The 20322-nt window shown below is 36.7% G+C and overlaps 1 protein-coding gene across 5 annotated transcripts in view; it reads left to right on the top strand.

Annotated features, from left to right (window-relative positions):
* The window catches only part of FAM3C (FAM3 metabolism regulating signaling molecule C), a 30515-nt gene extending 12334 nt beyond the window's left edge, over positions 1–18181 (top strand). For all 5 annotated transcript variants that reach the window (XM_035559361.2, XM_035559364.2, XM_035559367.2 and 2 more), the window contains exons 2-10: positions 1718–1778; positions 4355–4459; positions 5567–5596; positions 5785–5908; positions 11072–11130; positions 12476–12526; positions 12984–13068; positions 15152–15278; positions 16353–18181. In XM_035559361.2, coding sequence (XP_035415254.1) covers positions 1766–1778; positions 4355–4459; positions 5567–5596; positions 5785–5908; positions 11072–11130; positions 12476–12526; positions 12984–13068; positions 15152–15278; positions 16353–16442 — 684 coding nt within the window. In that variant the 5' untranslated portion in view covers positions 1718–1765 and the 3' untranslated portion in view covers positions 16443–18181. The remainder of the gene's footprint in view (positions 1–1717; positions 1779–4354; positions 4460–5566; positions 5597–5784; positions 5909–11071; positions 11131–12475; positions 12527–12983; positions 13069–15151; positions 15279–16352) is intronic.
* The last annotated feature ends 2141 nt before the right edge of the window (positions 18182–20322 follow it).

Raw genomic sequence — 20322 nt, forward strand, 5'->3', positions numbered from 1 at the left:
TTTTTTTTATTATTTTTTAAGTAGTACTTTGTAATGATGGTGTTTTTGGCAAAGAGGAGCTGGACACCAATGATTGAACTTACAGATTCTGATTTAAGTGAAAGCAAAAAGTGTTTATATAATATCAGGTTTTCCTCCCTGGCCTACGCTCTGAGAACTACGTTTGGTTTTGGTGATCTTCTCAAATGACTTGTGTTTCCTGACTTCTGGTCTTAGTGTTTCAAATAATTTCTAAAGATAGTATTTTTGATGGTATTCAGAATGACGATATAGGAGCGCAGAGCATTAGGGCTGCTGCAGGTTTTGTGATAGGTGGGTGTGGGACAGCTACTTCAAATAAAATGATGATTTCTTACATGTTTTCAAGTTCAGCCTTAGTGTGGGTGATTCAACATCATCACTGAATGGCAATAGTTATTTACTGCAATAAGTGCAATCACTTATGCAGTAAAATGCAAATTTAGAAGCAGATTTTCTTTACTATTATAGAATGTTCCTTGTCCGAATGCCTCATGTATTTCTGAAAGTAACCAAGAGCTCTCCTTGCTTATGATCGTAATAATAGAGGAGATGGAGTACACTACTCGAACTGTTCTGCTTCCAACCAAAATCTTACTTTGGTTCATTAAAAAATAAATGTTTACATGCTTAAAGTATCTAAATATTGTAAAAGGAATCGCAGTGTTTCTAATGGACCTGTGGTAGGTTACCATGACAGACCACAAGACCATATGGTGTTCGCCATACCTGCTTTGCTTGGATACCACATCAGTGCCGGGGGTGCCCAGTGGTCAGCTGCTTTGCTTTGCGCTTCTCGAGTCAGGAGTAAGGGGAGACTTGGCAGAAGGTGTCCTGACTCAGTGCGGTTTGGGCCTGGTGTGGCCAAGGACAGTGTCATCGTACAGAGACAGCAGCAGCGGCCTTGTAGGCAGAGCCCAGGGGATGCTGAGGAGGAGGAGGAGGAGGTGGTGGTGGTAGCCTTTGAGGAAGGCCCGTGTAGGTTGTGGCACCTTTGACTTCATGCAGTGTCAAGCTCTTCTAACAAGAAACTTTTGAGTGTTCACGTGGTTTTTGCTCCTAGGCAATGATTTTTAGTTTACCCTGAAATAGTCAATTCTAGCGTTGTTGCTTCTGCTACCGTTGGCCATAACGTGAATCTCGTGGATGCTGCTATGAGTGACAGATGTGTTACTGCATTTCTGTAATACAAGGATCTCGCAGTTCCATTGAATGCCTTATCCCAAAGAACAAAGTGCTTACATCTTTTCTCTCCAAGGTATGGTTTATTATGTTAGGTTACCAAATAGCAACTTAACATCCAAAAGTCAATAGGATTTTGGAGCAATGCAGATCAATTGCTGGCTTTTAACACATAGCTTTAAGGAATCAAAGACTGCTTAGATACAGCTCTGTTAAATACTTATGCCATAGATTAAAGGGTTTAAAGTGAATGGAATTTGTAGTAGATTTGATGAAATGAAAGTAATGGTTTTTAAGATGTCTTGTTTCATGGAGTAACAAATGAAAGTGATGCATCAGAGATCCATCATGAATCTTCTTTCCTTTACTGTTAGTGTGAAGAGTTAACTGTTTTGTACAGTCATCACTACTGGCTAGAAAATCCACGGTGTTTTTACAGTTAACTCATCACAGAAGTGCTAATTTGACTAATTACAATGCCTTTTTTCTTTTTTCCTTGCCTTTTTTCCCCCCATAGGTGGCTTTTTTTAATGCAGTAGTGTTGTTTCCTGGCTGAAGATTAAAGATGAGAATAGCAGGTAAGCACGCACACTGAAATTGGGCTTTTGTCATTTGTGAAACAATCTGTAGACAGCATTAACAAGTTGTGACGATAATATAAGGTTTTAAAGTAAACATAACTGGCAGAACAAGCATTGCTATTCTATTTAACTGGAACCTGCTTTGGAATTTGGGATAGTCTCAGAGCAAACAACTGGTTACAACACTTCCTTCAGTTGATCTGCAGTGACAGTTTAAGATATCAGGACTTTATCTACTTTGGCTGCTAACTGTAGGATGATGAAGGAACAAGGAAATGGTCAATTGATGGCTTAAACAATTTCTTCTCGGCCCCACACTGCAACCAAAAGTTCCATGCGCTTCTATAATGTAGTGTCTTCCTGAATGGTGATGGGGAGGTTGAAAGCTATAAAAAGCCTTTAGTAGAGGTATGTTACTTCAGTACAGTGTTTGAGAAACTGATTTGACTTGACAGAAGGTACAGCGGTTATTAAAAAATAATACTATAAGAAAATACTGTTTTAGACACTTTCTTGCAGTTGAATAGCCTGCTACATTTGTGTGGCAACTGAGCAGGTTTGGTGTTCTGATGCACTGCACTTTAATCAAAAGCGGTAGTGGTAGTTGTGTTGCAGAAGGATCAGCTTTTGGCTTTCCTAGGAGACAGTGACATCCTCTTTTCCAAGAGGGTTGCACGTTAACGTTATTGATGAATTAAACTACTCCTGATTTTTAAGGTTGTTGTTAGTCAATGTACTTACGGAATATCAGTAAGTATAACTGTGAGCAACCTGTTAAAGCAAAGCTGATAAAGAACTGGGAGAACGCTGTGATTTTTAGAAGATTGCCAAATCACCTGGAAGATGGTTGACTTTCCCCAACCTCTTTTTGTCTTCCAGCTAACTACTTTTGTCACTAAAACCTACAGACAAAAAGTTATGATGGTTCATATAGAATGTTTAACCTGTAGCAAACAGGCTTGTTTTGGTTCAAATACTACACAAATATTCAAGGAGATTTCTTGCCTCCCACTTAGAGGGAGCACTTAAAATTCAGTTGAAAGGGTCAGAATATAGGTGGAGAGGAGGGTTAGTGCTCATACTACTTGTTCATCTCGCCTACTACCTGCTGAAACAACATGCTTTTCAAGTACCACTTGCTATGTGACTCATTCCAAAATCTGGTACCATCTTGTCTTTTTGAGCAAATGTTGCTTTGAAGCCCTTTCTTTTCCACTTTTTAATCTATGTTCAGATCATCTGTTTCCCTTCAAATGCATTTATCTTTGGAGCTCCAGTGTAATGTTTTTAAATTAAGTTTGTATCTGTGTTTTCGTACATAGTAGTATGTATACAGTCACACATGTGAAACGGGAGAGGAAGTCCAAACTGCAAGCAAACAAAAAAGTCTTTTTCTTCTTCTATCTTTTCTAGCCTTTGGAAGGATTGATTAACATCTTTCATCCTTCTGAAGGCTGAGTAATCTATCTATTTTATGCTTTTCTGAACAGCCTAATCTAAGATTGCAGGAGTGCATTTTTTTTTCTGAACAGTTTATTTGGATGGCCGTCTGAGAAACAAGTGTGCTGTAGTGTTGCTTCTTTCAAACAGTTTGGCATACCGAGGTGAGACAGGAAGGTGAGATTGAGCAGACGCTTCCTCACCTAACTTCTCTGACAGTCATTAATTTACAAGAATATAAAAACAGATTTTTTTTTTAAATATATTGAAAATGATGTTAGAAAATGGCAGAGTCCCATTTCAGATTTAAATTGCTCTGGTTGTGTGCTTCCAGCTCTTTTTCTTGGAGGTGGCTTGACTGCTCAGCACTGGCGTAAGTTAAGCTTGTTAAAATTTCAAGCCATCTGAGACCATAACATATTAAAAGGGGCAGGGGTGAGGAACTGCTTTTTGTTACTTTTTAAATTAGATCTTCAAAGTTTTGTAACTCTTGTCGAAGGCCTGTAATTTATTTATTTTTTTTATTATTTTTATGTAATGCTCAGACCTGACTGACCAAAGGAGACAAGCTACGTTATATCAGCAGATCCCTAATCACTCAGTCTGGTTTATCTGTTAAAACTGAGGTATCTCAGTCTGAGGGGGGAAAAAAGAAAGGGAGTATTCACGAACAGTGAGAAACAGATACAGAGGACTAAGAACAGGGAAGTGGGATGGAGAGGGCAGGACTTTCCACTTGGACAGCAGCCACTAAAATCAGCTAAGTTCATTTTGTTAAGCTGGGTTTCCACAGAAAAGTATGTGGTTTCTCCTGGCTGCTGAGGTGTGTTGGTAAACTGTGATGTCAGAGAAGCATGAAGCTTGGAGAAAGAACAAGGTGAGTTTTCATGGCTGAGAGCATGGTACATCTGGTGTAGCAACCTGGTGAAGTGGCTCAGTTGCATCTTACATCGCGATGTTGTTTTTTGTGCAGATTACTGTTCGGTGAGTCCACAGTTCCTCGTTGTGTTTCTGAGTTCCTCTCGATGTCACGCTATACAAATTTTTCGTGTAGTTGATTTTGACAAACTTAATCTTATCGCTTACAGATTAATTTTTTTAAAACTGTTTTTTTTTCCTCCACTTCTGAATAGGTGCTGCAAAGTTGGTGGTAGTTGTAGCAATATTTTTATTGACATTTTATGTCATATCTCAAGTGTTTGAAATAAAAATGGAAGCAAACTTAGGACACATATTTGGTAAGTGATAAGTCACTGTTTTCTACAAACATCTGTTAATATTTATTTGAGCCGTAATCAAGAATAGCATATTCTTTTACTGTAAGCTTGACTTAAACTCTTATGAATTTTGTGTGTTTTAATACTGTTGTCCGTATGAAATATTTAACCTACTTCATTAATCAGTTTGATTCTCTCACCTTCCAAGTATGCATTTGTTTTTACCCTTTTTTTTTCTTGCTGGTAATTACAGTCATAGTCCGGGTTTGTAAACTCTGTGACTTGAATGATGTCTCTGGAATTCTACACTCTGCCTTTCTGTTGCTTAAGCACTTTAAAATTCTGTGCTTTGGGTGGGATTTTTTTTGTTTACATAGTTACACTGCCATGTGCAATAATCAAAAGATTTCAGATGTGCTGAGTTCTGTGCAGAAAATAGTTACCAGCCTAAAATTCAAGGTATATGTTTTGAACCAACTTTATCTTGAAAGGGACTTTTCATTTTGCGCACATGGATAGGGTTCATGTTGTTTAACTCAGCTTACTGCAGTGTGGGCATACATTTGAACCAGTCACCAGTGGCATCATTAATAATTATTGAAGAGAGGTGTCATTACGTATTACAGATGAACTGTAGATATGTGTGATGTCATTTGTCCTTCCCCATCCTGAGAAAGGGAGTCATGAACGATAGGGTTCAAATACACCTAACCTGCAGAATTCCGGGGTTGAATGAGAGGAATCACATCCTTGTGAAGGTTCTGATTTGTAGCACTTATTTTTGACTGGCTCAAATTCTGTTGTAAGACAGGAATTAATTGCACTTCAGCACCCACACCTCCACAGATCCCTGGTTGTTTTGAGTTTTTATCTCCATGTTTTTTTATTTTAATCAGCGATCCATAAATTAAGATAGTTCTTCTAAACATGTTCCCTGACTATTTTCATTTTTCTGCCATGTAACGATTAATGTTTTTTACATTGTAGCCTAGTGTTCATATGTATTTGATACTTCATTTCAACCAATCTATTTTTATAGAAGCATTGAAAGGTTTTAAATTTATAGGATATTTTATAGCAGAAGACATTTTAATAGTAACATCTTGTAAAAACTCTTTTGCTTTTCAGCTAGATCAGCATTGGATGCAGCTGCACGCTGTGAGTATTCATATGCATGTGTTACTGCTGTGACTGGCTTTCACTAATAGTAGAAAGAACGTTGAACTTTCATAGTTTGGAAAGTCTTAATTACACTTTAAATGCAATCAGAAAGTAATTTTCCTCTTTCCCTGATTTTCCTAAATTCCTGGTTTTCTCTAAAATCCTGTTTTATTTCCTTTTGAAAGCCACAAAACCTCCAAGATACAAATGTGGGATCTCTAAAGCTTGTCCTGAAAAGCATTTTGCGTTCAAAATGGCAAGTGGAGCAGCAAATGTAGTTGGACCTAAAATTTGCGTAGAAGATAACGTGTAAGTACTTTTACCTATTGTCTTAAAATACCTCTTTCAACTGTTGCCTGGGATTGCTTTGTGCACAGAATCATTGATTTAAATGATTCTTTGTAGATTTTGTTTTGCCTACAGTATGACCACATGAAAAGACTATACTTCATTATAACTTAATCTCTGATGAAACGCATTTAATACTCTGCAGTAAATGCTGAGATGTATGCAATTTTAATGCATGCAAGATAGCTAACAGTTTATTTTAGGTTTAGAGACTTCTGGAGTAGTGAGACTTCATGCAGTCAGATACAGTTTTTCCTCCAAGTAACTTATTCTTGTGTCTGTAATTGTAATTCAGTGCACAACTGTCTTTTTAAGTAATTACTTTTGATACTTCTAATTGAATGTAATCAGCTAAAACTGCTGTGGATTGTCTTTTGCCAGTCATTTTTTTTAAGTATCTGTCTACATTGTACCAGTGACAGAACATGTTTTCAACTTTTCTTTACCACATTTCTTCAAAAGGAAAAAATATTTTAATGATTGGTAGTTAGTTGACATCAGCACAATTAAGTAAATAAACTGCAAAATTGAACTGTGAAATGAATCATAAAATCATTTACGATCTTGAAGGTCTTTTTCAACCTCAAATCCAACCATCAACGTGAACAACCAAGCCCATCACTAAACCATGTACCATAGTACCATGTTCATATTTCTCCTTAAGTACCTCTAGGGATGGGAATTCTAGAACTTCTCTGGACATCCCATTCTAATGCTTGACAACCCTTTCCCTGAAGAAATTCTTTCTAATGTCTAATCTAAACATCCTCTGTTGGAACTTGTGACTGTTTCCTTGTGTCCTATTGCTTGTCATTTGAAAAAAAGACTGACATCCTCCTCACTGCAGCCTCTTTTCAAGTAGTTGCAGGGAGTGATGAGGTCTCCCCTTGGCCTCCTCTTCTCCAGACTAAAGAACCTCAATTCCCTCAGCCCACTCCTCATAAGTCTTTGGTTTCTACTCCCTTCACCAGCTTGATTGTTCTCCTCTGCACACACTTAAACAACTCAATATCCTTCTTGTAGTGAGTGGCCCAACGCAGAACACAGTACTCAAGATACGATCTCACCAGAGCCAAGTACAAAGGGACAGTTACTTCCCTGGTCCTGCTGGCATTTCTGATGCAGGCCAGGATGCTGTTGGCCTTCTTGACCACCTGGGCACGCTGCTGGCCCATGTTCAGCTGGCTGTCGAGCAGCACCCCCAGGTCCTACTCTGCCAGGCAACTTTCCAGCCACTCTTTCCCAAGCCTGTACCACTGCATGGGCTTGTCGTGCCCCAGGTGCAGGACCTGGCACTTAGCCTTGTTGAAGAAAGGAACTGTTTGAAAAATTATTCAAGTCCTGTATTTCTAATAACAGTATTTTTAACACAATATTGTTAACAATATCATGTCTAGAGTATTTAACTGAATAACTTTCAGTAATCCTCATAACTAGAATGTTAATGTTTATTTTTAGGCTGTTTCTTTGCTCTTAGGTTGCTACTGCTCATTGTCGCCCACAGCATGCCATTTTTGTATGATATAATCTATCCACTCAATTTTGAATGTCGTGGCAGAAAAGACATGCTGTTAGCATAGTCAGAAGTAATAGATACATTTTTTTAAGAATCAGCCTTTGCCTTCCATCTACATTTAAACTACCCCAGTTTAGCTGTTTCTCAGCCCATGCTATGTAAGTACAGCGAGGTACAGATAGCACATGCAGCAGTCAGCACTAATTCTAGAGCAAATGGCAACATTTCTGTGAACAGCAAAACTCATAAATAGGATAAATGATCAGCTAGTGTTTAGGTCTGTAAGATCTGTAAGTACTGGATTATATTTTCCATCACTTTATTCTCTAATAAAAATAAAACTTAAAATATTTTTATGTGATCTAAGAAACTATTTCTAGCTGCTCGGTTCTCTTCATTGATAGCATTCGTTCCCTTTACAGCCTTGGAAAATCTTATCCAGTCTCCCTGCAGAGAGATTTTTTGTCGTGTTCCAAAATTTGCCAGTATCTCAGCCTGGTTGCTAGGAAGCTTAATATCTGCAAAGATTTAGGGTGATTCACTGATGAAAAGTTATGAGACTGCAAGTAACATCAGGACTGTAGGCTTTTTAAGTGTCTTGCTTACTGGTTAACTAAGGAGAGATTGTTGTTCATGTCCCCCCAGAAATAAGAATATTGCATTGAAGCAAGTGATGAAAAGTAGTGACTGTCAAGAAATCCTCTGCTCTTTTAATATTAGTGCACAACTTACTGTACAACTATTGGGGTCTTAAGTTCTGTTTCAATTGGCAAAAAGCTTTGCTAATTCCTTGTGAGGAGGACTCTTAGTGTCTACTGAGGTGTCCATCAGCAGAATTGATTAATTTTATATGATCTCCTCCTTTGTTCATAATGCATTTGATTTCTCTTTCAAAAGCTGACATCATTTCTTGATTGTGAGTTTTCGGAAGAATTCTAAAACTGGTAAACTACTGCCCTCCTGTGAGAAAGCATTCACATTACACCCACTAGTATTTGTGACAGCACACAAGCTATCTCAGGTGTGTAAAGTAGTATCTCAGAACTGTGAAGGGACTTATTTTATTTTTAGTAGCTCTTTTTTTAGTGATGTTTTTTGACAATCCTGCAAAACACGTTTTTCTGGTTATGTCAGGATTGCTGAATTTTTCTTGATATTCTTCTTTGTGCTTCCAAGACAAGGAAGCAGGAACAAGGTTTCATAAATTGTTCGTAATGTTTACAGTGTAGGTTTTTGCTTGGTATTAAACAAGGGTGTCATTTAGTTTGACAGTACTGGAACTACTGGTATAATTTGCAGTGCATTTAAGTACTCAGTGTTTCCTTTTTATTGTATAGATATTTTGGACTGTGGTGGGAACTCTGATCTGTAGAAGTTCGGTTATGGTCTTGCTTTTCTGTATGGGAAGGGCATAATCCAAAATAGAAAACAATATACTGTAGTCATTGTCAAAATATTAAATATTGTGGTTGCTATGTGATGGGTTTAGAAGGAGCGATAGAGTTATACCTCTTTACTAGCAACTTCTCCATACAGTTTTTCTTCTGTAAAGAAGCCAGTTCCATATTTGTGCTGCAGTAACCTTATAGCAGGATGTTACAGCATCCACCTTTAATAATTATTTTACTTCTGGTATTCATATTTTGCAGGATTTTTTTGTTATCTGAAGTCCATTATAGCTGTTAGGTGTGTGTGGTTTTTCAGTGCCTAATTAACCCGGTATTGGAAATTTTTTGACTTGTGTTTATTTACAGAGAATTGTAGTTAAAAACGAAATGAAGTTCTTACTCTTTTTGGTAAATTAAAGTTCACTAAATCTTCTGTGACCAAAGGAATGCATTCAGAACTTCACTGGCTTTGTTTTGTTATTTGTTTTCAGTCTATTTGCCATATGTTTCTGTTGCTTAGAATTGATGCCTAGACATGATGTGAAAATGATGTGATCACAGAAGTAGTGGTCTTCCAGTGGCTAAAAGGCTTCTGGAACTCACTACTGACCAAAACTGAATTCTGTATTTTAGAAGAAAATTACTAGTCCTCTTCTAATCACAAATGTTTGGCAGATGATATGTTAGAGAGTTGGCAGAGGAATATGGAATCTTTCATCTCTGGTTACTACTTTAAAACCGAAGTCACCATACGAAGAGTTGCCATTAACTGATAGTCATTCACTGCCTCTCTGAAATCGCTGATACTCAGTCTGTTCCGGATATGGAGTTGTCTGAATTTGATCTAAATTTTGGCTTGTATCTTCATCCTAAGTGCAACAGACAACATCAGAGAGGAAGGTTCTATCCTTATTTTTGTAACACAGCATTTCTTGTTTCTGGTTCATGAGTAATGAATTAGTATGGGATGAGTAATGAATCAGTATGGGTTGTTGCAGTGGTGTGTGCAAGGATGCAGTCCTTCTGAAACATAGCTTAGAACAGTTGCTCAGCCGTGACCTGAAAATCATGTGGTCACAGAAGTAATTACTTGAAAAAAGTTTTGAAGGTAGCAGGGTTGTACAAGCTTGCCAGCCCCTTCTGAGAGCAAGCTGGGGAAGTCAAAGCAACCCTGGTCAAGAAGGAATTGACACATTTGTTAAAGTATGTTTGGAACTGATGAAATATGCTCCGCTATGCTTATGCTGAAGTGCTTTCTTAAAACTGAGCTGAAGACTTCTTAACTGTCTTCGTAGGGTTTCAATCCTTATTCCTGTTTCTCCTTGCTTATGTTAACGCTTGTACTTCTAGCTTCAGAGTGGTTCTGCCGGAATATTTAGGGCCTATAGGTAGAACAGAGATCTTCATACAGTACCAGTGAAAAATAATGAGGTCATCTGTGAGCTTCCTCTTACTGGAGTGGTACCCTCACCGTGGCCCAAGGCACTGTAGCTAACAGTCTTGACATTCCCATTAGCTCTTCCTTACAGCTTCCATTTCACAGTGTGTGTGTACTTTCTGAGCTCCTTTTCTGCTCTGGCTTTGGCCAAACAATGTTGTCATAGATTGTGGTGGTTTTGTTGGGATGTCTAATTGTACTCCAAGATTATAGTCAACTTCTGTTTAAAGTCCCTTCAATATATTAACTATTTACATTGGACTTTAGGTACTTTAATCTGTCATAGGAAACCTATCTGCTTTGACTTTCTTGTTTAGTAGTGTGATGCTTCAGTATTCATTTTAAATACTTTGGTTCAGTCATTCACTCATTAATGATTTTGTTCATCATATGCTTAAAAAAAAGCTTAAAATGTTGGTTACGTGGCTGTGCTAAGCCCCTCAAATTGGTCTTTATGTTTCAGGCTCCTTAACTGCAAGGAATTTCCTTAACTGAATTGATAGGGCTCAATTTTTGTTGGCATTTTTAATACACACATACTTTGAGCATTTAATCATCTTTTTTTTTCGAGCAAAGTAGGTACAATTAGGGACATTAGATCTATTGTTCTCAGTTCAGTGGTTCCATAAGGGCACGTAGGAGATTTTGCTTCATTTAAGTACTCATGGGCACATGGTCTTCAAGTATGTGTATCTTATGATTTAATTGTTCCTATTTAAAATTGAAATACTACATATCAGAAGATTGTCCTATTACAAATTAAATTGTTTGTTTTGTTTCAGTTTAATGAGTGGAGTTAAAAATAATGTTGGCAGAGGAATAAATGTGGCCTTGGTCAATGGTAAGTGATGTTCTAAGTGAGCAGCGTCTTCATTTTCAAATTCTTCCTGAAATTTAAGGTCTATTAAGGGATGGTGAAAGGCAAAGAGGAGGAGAAGAGGCAGTATTCAGTACTGAGATAACGTCAAATTTTGGCACTTCCACATTTTTGTTAGCATACAGTTTGAAAGTAGAAAAACTCAGAGCATTTTTGTTTCTGAAAATGTATAATAATGTGGAGTTGCATTGTCGTTATCTTAGTGATACATCAGGTAACTTTATACCGTACATATAGAATGAAAAAATGTCTCTCTCTCTTGATTTTGTATATTGCCACCACTAATAAAATTCTGTACACCAAATTCTTCTCTTACTGTTTTCAGTGAAACCTATTTAACAGTGTTACTACATGAAAATGACAGTTCATTATTTCCTAGTTTGAAACAGTATATTCTATTAGTCCATATATGGAGATCTTGTCCCCAAATACATCCATGTTGTATAGTCAGGATTCCGTTAAAAGTTAACAAATTTACCTGTGTGTCAGCTTGAAAGCTGAACTGAACACCAGTACTGACAGTTTTGTCCTTAATATATAGGAAGCAATTTCTTGTAGCAGCGAGATAGTACTTTGTCATTTCACAGCAATATAAATTCATATTATTTTTGGATTGTACTCAGGTTTACGTTATCTAAATCATGATTTGAACAATACTCAATCCTATTTTGCCCTCCTAAATTGTCTCAGTCTGTTCAAAAACAAACCTCCCAGTTCTGTATTATATAGCTGCCAGTCTTTCTCGTCTTACAGATTTTATATGATGTATCTATTAAAAACAAAACTTTACCTTCCATCAAATACTGACGTTGTAGACAGCACAGTCAAAATGGTGATGAACGTATAATACTCACTTTCTTCTCTATTTGTTCTAGAAGTTTAAATCAGCTAAGAATTTGCAGTTTCTAGCAGAACATGCAGTGTAATTTTGATCTTTCTTGCTTCCTGTGTGGTACTAAAAGCAAACTATAACTGCACTATCTCTTTTTTGCAAAATGCGCCTTTAATAAAAAAAGCTAAGTGCATTTTTTATTGCTCTTTTTTTGAGTGTTTTGTGTTTGTTTTTTTTTTTTATGTTCCACTTGAAGTAAAATCAGAAGTTTGCATCTTCTATTTTTTCCCCTCTCTTAGCTTTTTCACAAATGGCTGTAGTGTTTAAGGAGAAATCTTCATGACAGATAGAAGTACTTGATGATTTATATAGTGTCTTCTTCAGTACTTTCTTTGACAGTCATTAAGAGGAATTGGGCATGTTGTCTGTGAAGTACCTTTGGCTATTTCATTAAACCACATATTTCTTTCTCTTCAGGTAAAACAGGAGAACCATTAGACACTAAATTCTTTGACATGTGGGGAGGAGGTAAGCGCAGTTATCCTAGATGGTTAGAGAGAAACAACCTGACTGTGTGCGTGTGTGCGCCCCCTGTAGGGTATGTTTGCTGTGGTGGTTTAAGCTTGACTTCAACCTTTGTAATTGTGAGGAGAATGCAACTTTAGAGAAACACAGATAGTTGGGGATGGGGGGAGAGAAGAGGAGAATGGTGCATTTAATCACACCTGCTTATTCTCCTGAGAAGTTCCCACTAGCAGGTATGTCATTACACAGTATAGATGAAACCCTTTTTATAAAATGAGAGTTCTTCCTTGTGCGTTTTATCTTCCTCACACTTATGATCTTGTTATAAATGTATGAGTACAATTATAAATATTAATACTTATTGATTTAGCAATGTCTAAATTAAATAGATGTTGTAGGTTATTAGATTTATATATCTAATGATTGCTGCTTATATGATTTTTTTGTTCTCTCTTTCCAGATGTGGCACCATTTATTGAATTTCTTAAGTCTATCCAGGATGGAACCATAGTGTTAATGGGAACATATGATGATGGTGCAACCAAGTATGTCATTGATTTATACAGTTAATATTGCTTAATGTTTTAAATGCTGTTTTGTACTTGGAAAAAAAAAAGAAAAAAAGAAAAGCATTCTTTATCACACAACCACTTCTGATAAAGCTTTGTTCTTGCAAGATAAGGGATTTGAAACTATGCTTTCAGTTGATTAATTTAATGATGCTGATGTGATATTTACATAGATTTAGTTCTATACTTTCATGGTCCCTAACAACAAAGAAACAGTAAAATATATGTTAAATTAGACATATTAGCAGAAATATCCCAAGTGTTTTCTGCAAATCATAAATGCTGATTTTTTAACCCATCAGAGGAAAGGTGTTGATGCAACAAGAAGACAGTGTAGGACAAATGTGACATGGCTGTGAGAACACACCCTCTGATGGAAATTGGTCTGTTTCATCCAGCACTTTTCTTAGAACAACTCCAAGACAGAGTTTGGTAGTTAAAAATGTGCACAGACCATTGCTACTAAGTCTTACGTGTACCCTTCCTGTTTTGAGGTCTGAGATTTTACTGGTGTGAGCCTCATGCTTGTTGGCCTCAAAGTTTGGAACTGTTCCACTATCAAGCTTTTCAATTTATTAATATAGACATATCATAAGAGGTTTTAGTACTCTTTCAGCAGTATCTTCCAATCTTCTCAACTTTGATCATCTTTAATAGATAGTAAAATTACTGTAGAAATTTGTATTGGGGTTACAATACAAATCTAAAGAATAGATTTATTCCATACTTAAGTCATACTGTCAAAAGGATTACTTTTTGTAGTGAAAAATAAGGATTTTTTTTTCTTTTCCTCCTGTTTTAGACTTATTTAACTTCCTAATGTGTTCTGTACGTTCTTTTTTTTCCCTCTTTTGATGCAATTTATCTACAACCTATCTCTGATGTAGGAGTAGCTCTCCTATGACAAAATGCTGACTTTGAAAGGAGCGGTATTTGCAGTAAATGGTTGAAAGGGTCTGTACATTCACTACTTTGGGGAGAAGAAAGCAATTTAATGTTTCTTTATCACAAGGCTGGATCTCCCAGCTGTTGTTGTTTTTTCATATTTAGATAAGTACAGTTAGTTTGTTTCAGTAATCATGTCTCAGCTGGCATTTTTTCAAAGCTAAACAGGAAGGCCCATTCTTTCTGATAGCCAGGAAGTACTCATTAGTAATATTGCAAAAATAGCCCAAACCGTGCCATTGAAACTTGATATTAATCATAAATGCCAGTGCTTGGAAGCAACTAAAAATGTGAAGAACCATCATGTTTAAAAGATAAAAAAAAAAAAAATAATATTGTGAGGTTGTGGGTTTTATTTAAATATAAGCTGCACTAATGCTGTAGAAACTTGAAGTGTGGGTGGTACAAATAACCTCCAAAGTAAATTAAGTAATCATTTTTTTTATCATTTTTGTTAAAGTGAGTCACACAACTATATCTCAGTAAGTAGTAATAATCAGAAGTTGTGTGCGATGTTTAGTAATCGGGCAAATATAGTAACTGGTAGGAAGAAATAAAGAGCTGCTGTTTGGAGGTTTTGTCTCCTACAGAATAATTTTCCCTTCCATATTTTCCTACACGGACCTACAGGCACTGAACCGTGCTGTGGGGTAGCATTCTGAATTTTAAATTAATTGACTTGAGCAAACAAGAACTTCTTTTGTGTATTTAGGTCATTCTTTTAGCCTAAGAGAGCTTGTATTTTATCTAGGCTTCAACTTGAGTCTGCAAACAGTGTTTACTTTAAAGGTTGACTTTTTGTAGCTGCCGGGAGAATTGCTAAAATTCCTTGAGTTGTATGTATAAATCCTCATAAGATAGGGTTCTTGGCTTTTGTTGGTGTACTGATAGGTTTGTGTGCTGGTTGCTTGAGATGATAATATCAAAGAGCAGAGCTCATAAGATCAGCTTATTTCAGAACTATCGTTACCTGATTATGAAAAATAGATCTTTCCCAATATTGGCTTACTTAAACTACGTTTAATCAGATTGAAGCTGAATGGTGCATTGAACAATAAAAGCTCTGAGAACGTGTATTTTTATTTACATATTGAATTTCTCTGTTTTGTTCAAGGCTTAATGAGGAAGCACGGAAGCTGATTGCTGAATTGGGAAGCACGTCCATCACTAACCTTGGCTTTAGAGACAACTGGGTCTTCTGTGGTGGAAAAGGAATTAAGACTAAAAGTCCATTTGAACAGGTCTGTTATTCTATAACTTAGTGGAATTCCACAGCTTACGTTAATGAAGGGTTAGCATGTTTTATAAATGCCTTGAGTTTGTTCAAAATGGATATTGCAGTAATGGCACACAGTGTTATTTTCAATTTGTTCCTTGATTAGTCTCCCCCTTTTAAATGTGCAAAATGATTCCATCATGATTCGCAAATAAGAAAAAAAATCTTATGTAGGTGGGTTTTATTATCCCAATAACTAGATTAATTCTTTTTAATGGATTCAGTTAAACTGATAATTCAAAATTTACTGCATAACACTCATTTTTAGACCTGCTAACCTCTGATAGATGAGTGGTAGTTAAGGTGTTCGTGTTCCCAGCTGTTCACTTTGCTCTTCTGTCAGAAATTACTGCTGCCATAGGAAAACTTGTGAAATTAAACAAATCCACATACTTTAATAGCTGCAATTCAACATGTGTCATTGCTGCCTTTAATTACCAGTAAAGGTAGCTTTGTACGTGGAGAGCAAGCCTGTTCTCTTTTTGCCAGCTTTTAAGGGAGTGGGAACTAGCGTAGGAGCAATGGTAAACTCTTGGAGGCAGTAATGTCTTACCTGACAGCAGATGGTTGCCTCTTGGAAAAATAAACCCCTAATTTAAAAAAAAAAAAAATAATAATAATAATAATGAACATTCAGCCTTATGTAATTTTCATAAAATCTGACTATTTATTTTCTGTGCCCTGTAAGTTTAGTGTCCTTATTTAACTTAAACCTAGTGGTTTATGTTCTCTTGGCAGTTGATCTTTTCCTTGCTTGTTTCTCTTCCTGAATAAACATCCATGATAAATTTTAAAAATGTTTTCACTAGTCAGATTCACCTGTTTTTAGCATATACTTGTCTGAGCAAGCAACTTTAGATGGTGAGTACTGAGAGGCTGTTGTGTTTGATGATACTTAAAAAGCACAAGAGGCTAATACTACCACCTTCTTTGTCTGTTTCCTGAAAATAATTACATAGAAGTGTCTTTTAAAGCCATACTTAAAGCAACAGGGTAAGTGACTTCACATTAAAAGGAGATTGATATTTTCTATTTACAGCATATAAAGAACAACAAGGATACAAACAAATATGAAGGCTGGCCAGAAGTTGTTGAGATGGAAGGCTGTATCCCTCAGAAGCAAGACTAAATCAAAACAAAAGGAAAAAAGAAAGAAAATGGAAGAAAATGCACTTTCTGCTGTTATTAGAGAGAGGGCTATGAAGGAGACTGTACTGTAAATAATATTTTTAAGCATGCAGCCATCTTGTCGGTGTGTGCATGAGCACTGACATTTTGAATATCGGGATTATTTATTGCTAACACATAAAAATCCTTTTTGTAAATATGTTCAAAATAAACATCAAATCATTTCTAAACAGGTTTCTTAAAAGCACAGTATTTAGTTTGCCTATGGTAAATAATATCTCGTAGGTCAACTGGCTAATAAATTGCATATGCCAATAATAAATAGATCCTGACAAATGTACTGTCTTCTAATATTGCTGTGAGTATATAACCTTTGTGGAATATGTAGATTTTAGTGATAAGTTAATAAAAAGCTTTAATTTTTTTTATCCTCTGCCTTTTTAGTGGCAGCACCACTTTTTATTGAAGCTAATTGGTTATTCTAATAACAAGTGCTCCAGAAATTTATTTTGTAGTTCCCCACCAAAACCAAATAATTAACAAAGGAAGAAAACATGATACTGAAATGCAGATATGCCACAAAAAGCACAATATGAATTATTTTTACTAGGAGAAAAATGAAAGTAAATGTATCCATAGTATACATGATACTTAAAAGCAGCTGAAAGGATTTGTACTCCACTTGAAAATAGTGTTTACTGTGTAGAAGAGACTTGGCATCTTAAGCAACAGTACTTATGGCAACTTGTGCAGTTTTTATTACAATTTTTATACTGCTGTTTAACCATTTAGTCTACCTATGGCTGTTCAGCCATACTGGTTAGTCACTTGTTAAATGTGCAAAGTGGAACGCCTTCCTGCTTTAGTTCTAACACCAGGAATAAATTTCCCATTGCAAAGAACCAATTAGAAAGCAGTCTGCCTTTTAGCAGCAGTTTTCAGGGTACAACATTATGAACCTTTACTGCCTATGTTACATCTAATGTGAACTGAGGTCATTTGTGCTTACAGTGAGGTATTAGCGAAAGCATTGTATATAAGGTTATGCAATGTATAACATTCAAACTTAACTGACAATGTTTCTTTTTTTTGTTTTCAAAGCAAAAAAATGGACCAAGTTGAAGTGGCCTTATTCTTTAGCTCATATCAGAGCTGTCAGAAAACAGCTTTTATTGGAAACTTCAGTTTCTTTTAAGTATGGCCAGCTCGATCTTTCACTGAAACCAAGTTAGCATGGTGTAACTAAAAGTGTTGGTATTCAAGAAATAGGGGCTGTTACGGAATTGGTTATAATCTCTCGGAGTTTCATGCCATGAGTTCTGGTACAATCTTCAACAACCTTCAACAACTTCTAGCTAGTACCATGGGACAAAAGCCACAAAGGATTTTTCAGGAACCCACAGCCTAAGCTGAAAACAGCGGTGATCAAATACTGTTACCATTGATGTCTTATGAGATGGATGTGTGCACTAAAAAATTCAAGCAATATTGGGAATTGCTTTGCAAGTCAAATAACCTGTGATATCAGAGCAAGTCTGGACTCCGAGTTGTTCTGTATGTTTAACTAGCTTCTTAAATAATGTGGTTTTCCCTCAAGTTTAATGTAGAACAGCAATAAAAGCACCTTATTATGGTGAAATTGTTTTTGTTAAATCTTTCAGATTTTCTTGTTTAGGAGGATGTGTCAAAATTGTGTATATCTCTGTCATCAAATAAAGTAAAACCCTTCATTTCTATCAATTGGAAAATAAATTTTATTTCATACCATTAGGGTATTGTGGAAAACTGGTTTCCTAAGTCCTGGGATTTTCACATAAATACGCTTTTATTGGTGAATAAGCCATTATTGGTTGTGCTGCTGTCCAAAATAATAGAAAAATTTTGAAGGTACTTGGCAGGGGCTTAAGAGGGTAAGAAAAAAAAAATGTATTAGTAGTTTCCTTGCACTATTGTCTTTATTCTTGATTTTGAATGTCAATGCATATTTCATCATTCATCAAATTAAAAAGTTCAGATTTCCTCTACAAAATGAAACGGAGAAGAAATAGAACTGAAATCAGACCTCTTTTAGCCCTCATCTTTAAATTCATGCCTTTTTTTTACCCCCAGCAATCTGAAGGAAGTAAATATATTCTGATTGTTTAACCTGCTAAAGTTGGACCTGCCACAAAACATTTAAAAACAGTCTTTAAAGCAATAAACTGGTAGGGTTATTTTTTATAATTTTTCCTTAAATCACTTGATTTTTTGTGATTTTGATGGAAATCCTCCTTCCTCATTCTCTAATAGCTGTATCCTATCATAGAATCATTACATTTGAGACTTGAAGTATATGAAACAAACTCACACTGGAGTGGCCATGCAAATGGGGTCTCCTTGCTGTTGTCCATCACCTTGGTCTGCTTACCGTCTCGTTCACATGCCATCTCTTGTTCTCTGCCTTGAGCGTGCTAGTTTTAGTATTCTCTCCTGTTGAAGTAAGCTGACCCTTACTCTCAAGAAGTGAGGCTTTGGTAATTGATGCACATTTCAATTAAATTTCAATTAACTGACCAAGCAGGAAGATTACTTCTCTGGCCTCCCTAGTGTCTTCTACAGTTTGTGGGAGGATGGTGTGAGGATGAATGCATTTTGTACAAATAGCTTCATGCAAAGGTATCTGTATGACAAAGCTCCAGGATACATATTTTCCTACACAAGTTGATGGGATCATCTGCAGCATGTTGAAGACAGTAGTGAAGGAAGGAAGGAAAGATGCGGAGCATGTCTTCCTCAAAAAAATGCAGCTGTGAGAAGAGGGGGAGGACACAAGAAGACTGTGACTTCATTTTGCCCAAGGAGCACAGCTGGGATCCAAGCCTCCTGAAGACTTCATTACAAGCCACAGCTCACAACTGCTGTACTATCATTGCTTTATGTGGAACAGATGAGTCTTAAGAAAGACGCTGAAGATCTCTGCCTTGACATACCCTCTGCATCTTCCCTAGCATCTTTCATGATCAAACATTGTTTTCTTGAAAGAGTAGAGGGTTTAACAGCCTTAGTTTCCCAAGTGCTGGTTCAGAAAAGGCTTCTCTTTGCTTGGCATGTTTTGCTTTGCAGATGTTTCTATGTGGCATGTGGTTCCCTCAGATGTTGACAAGACTCATAAACACTTAATGCGTACATAATGTCTCCTAAACTGTTTGGATTATCTGCAGTTTAGAAGCCAGGTGGATAAATCAGGAGGGGAAATAAAGTAATGCTACCAATGTGTGTTGACTGACTTCCATGTGTGCAGATGGGAAGAACCACAGCCCCTCCAGAAACCGTCTGGGGTGGAGCCCAGGTTGGAAGATGCTGGGAAGCTTTCTCAGCTATCAGACCATTGCAGATGGAAGCATCCCAGCTAGTTCAGTCTCAGACATGATACCACAAGATGGCAGTTGCTTCCGATGCTGTACTGAGGGTATGAGGGACCCTGCTTCTTGCCTTCTGAGCAAAGGAGCAAACACCTGGGTTCAACCACCTCCTGTTGCTGCCTCTGTGGAGGAAGAACTGCATGTCTGCATGGACAAAATATGAAGAATGGCGAGAGAGAACGTGCTTTACTTGAGATGTTTCATTAAATTTCTGATGACCTTATCTCTGGCCTCAGAACCAAGCTAGCTTAAAACCACTTGTAGTTTCACCTATCTTTCCTTGTAGTAGTTCCTTTCATCCTAACAACCAAGATCTAATGCATCCTCCATAGACCCAGGCTAAATCAGGTTCCTCAGGCATCTCTTCCTTTGTTTATGCATCCATCTAGGTAGATTTGGATCATTATAAAACCTTCTTTGCTGAAAATGAATGATTAATTCTTAGCAAATTAAAAATTGATCGTTATTCTCCTAGGTAGG

Source organism: Cygnus atratus, chromosome 1, assembly GCF_013377495.2.
Source record: "Cygnus atratus isolate AKBS03 ecotype Queensland, Australia chromosome 1, CAtr_DNAZoo_HiC_assembly, whole genome shotgun sequence".
In the NCBI taxonomy this organism is placed as follows: Eukaryota; Metazoa; Chordata; class Aves; order Anseriformes; family Anatidae; genus Cygnus; species Cygnus atratus.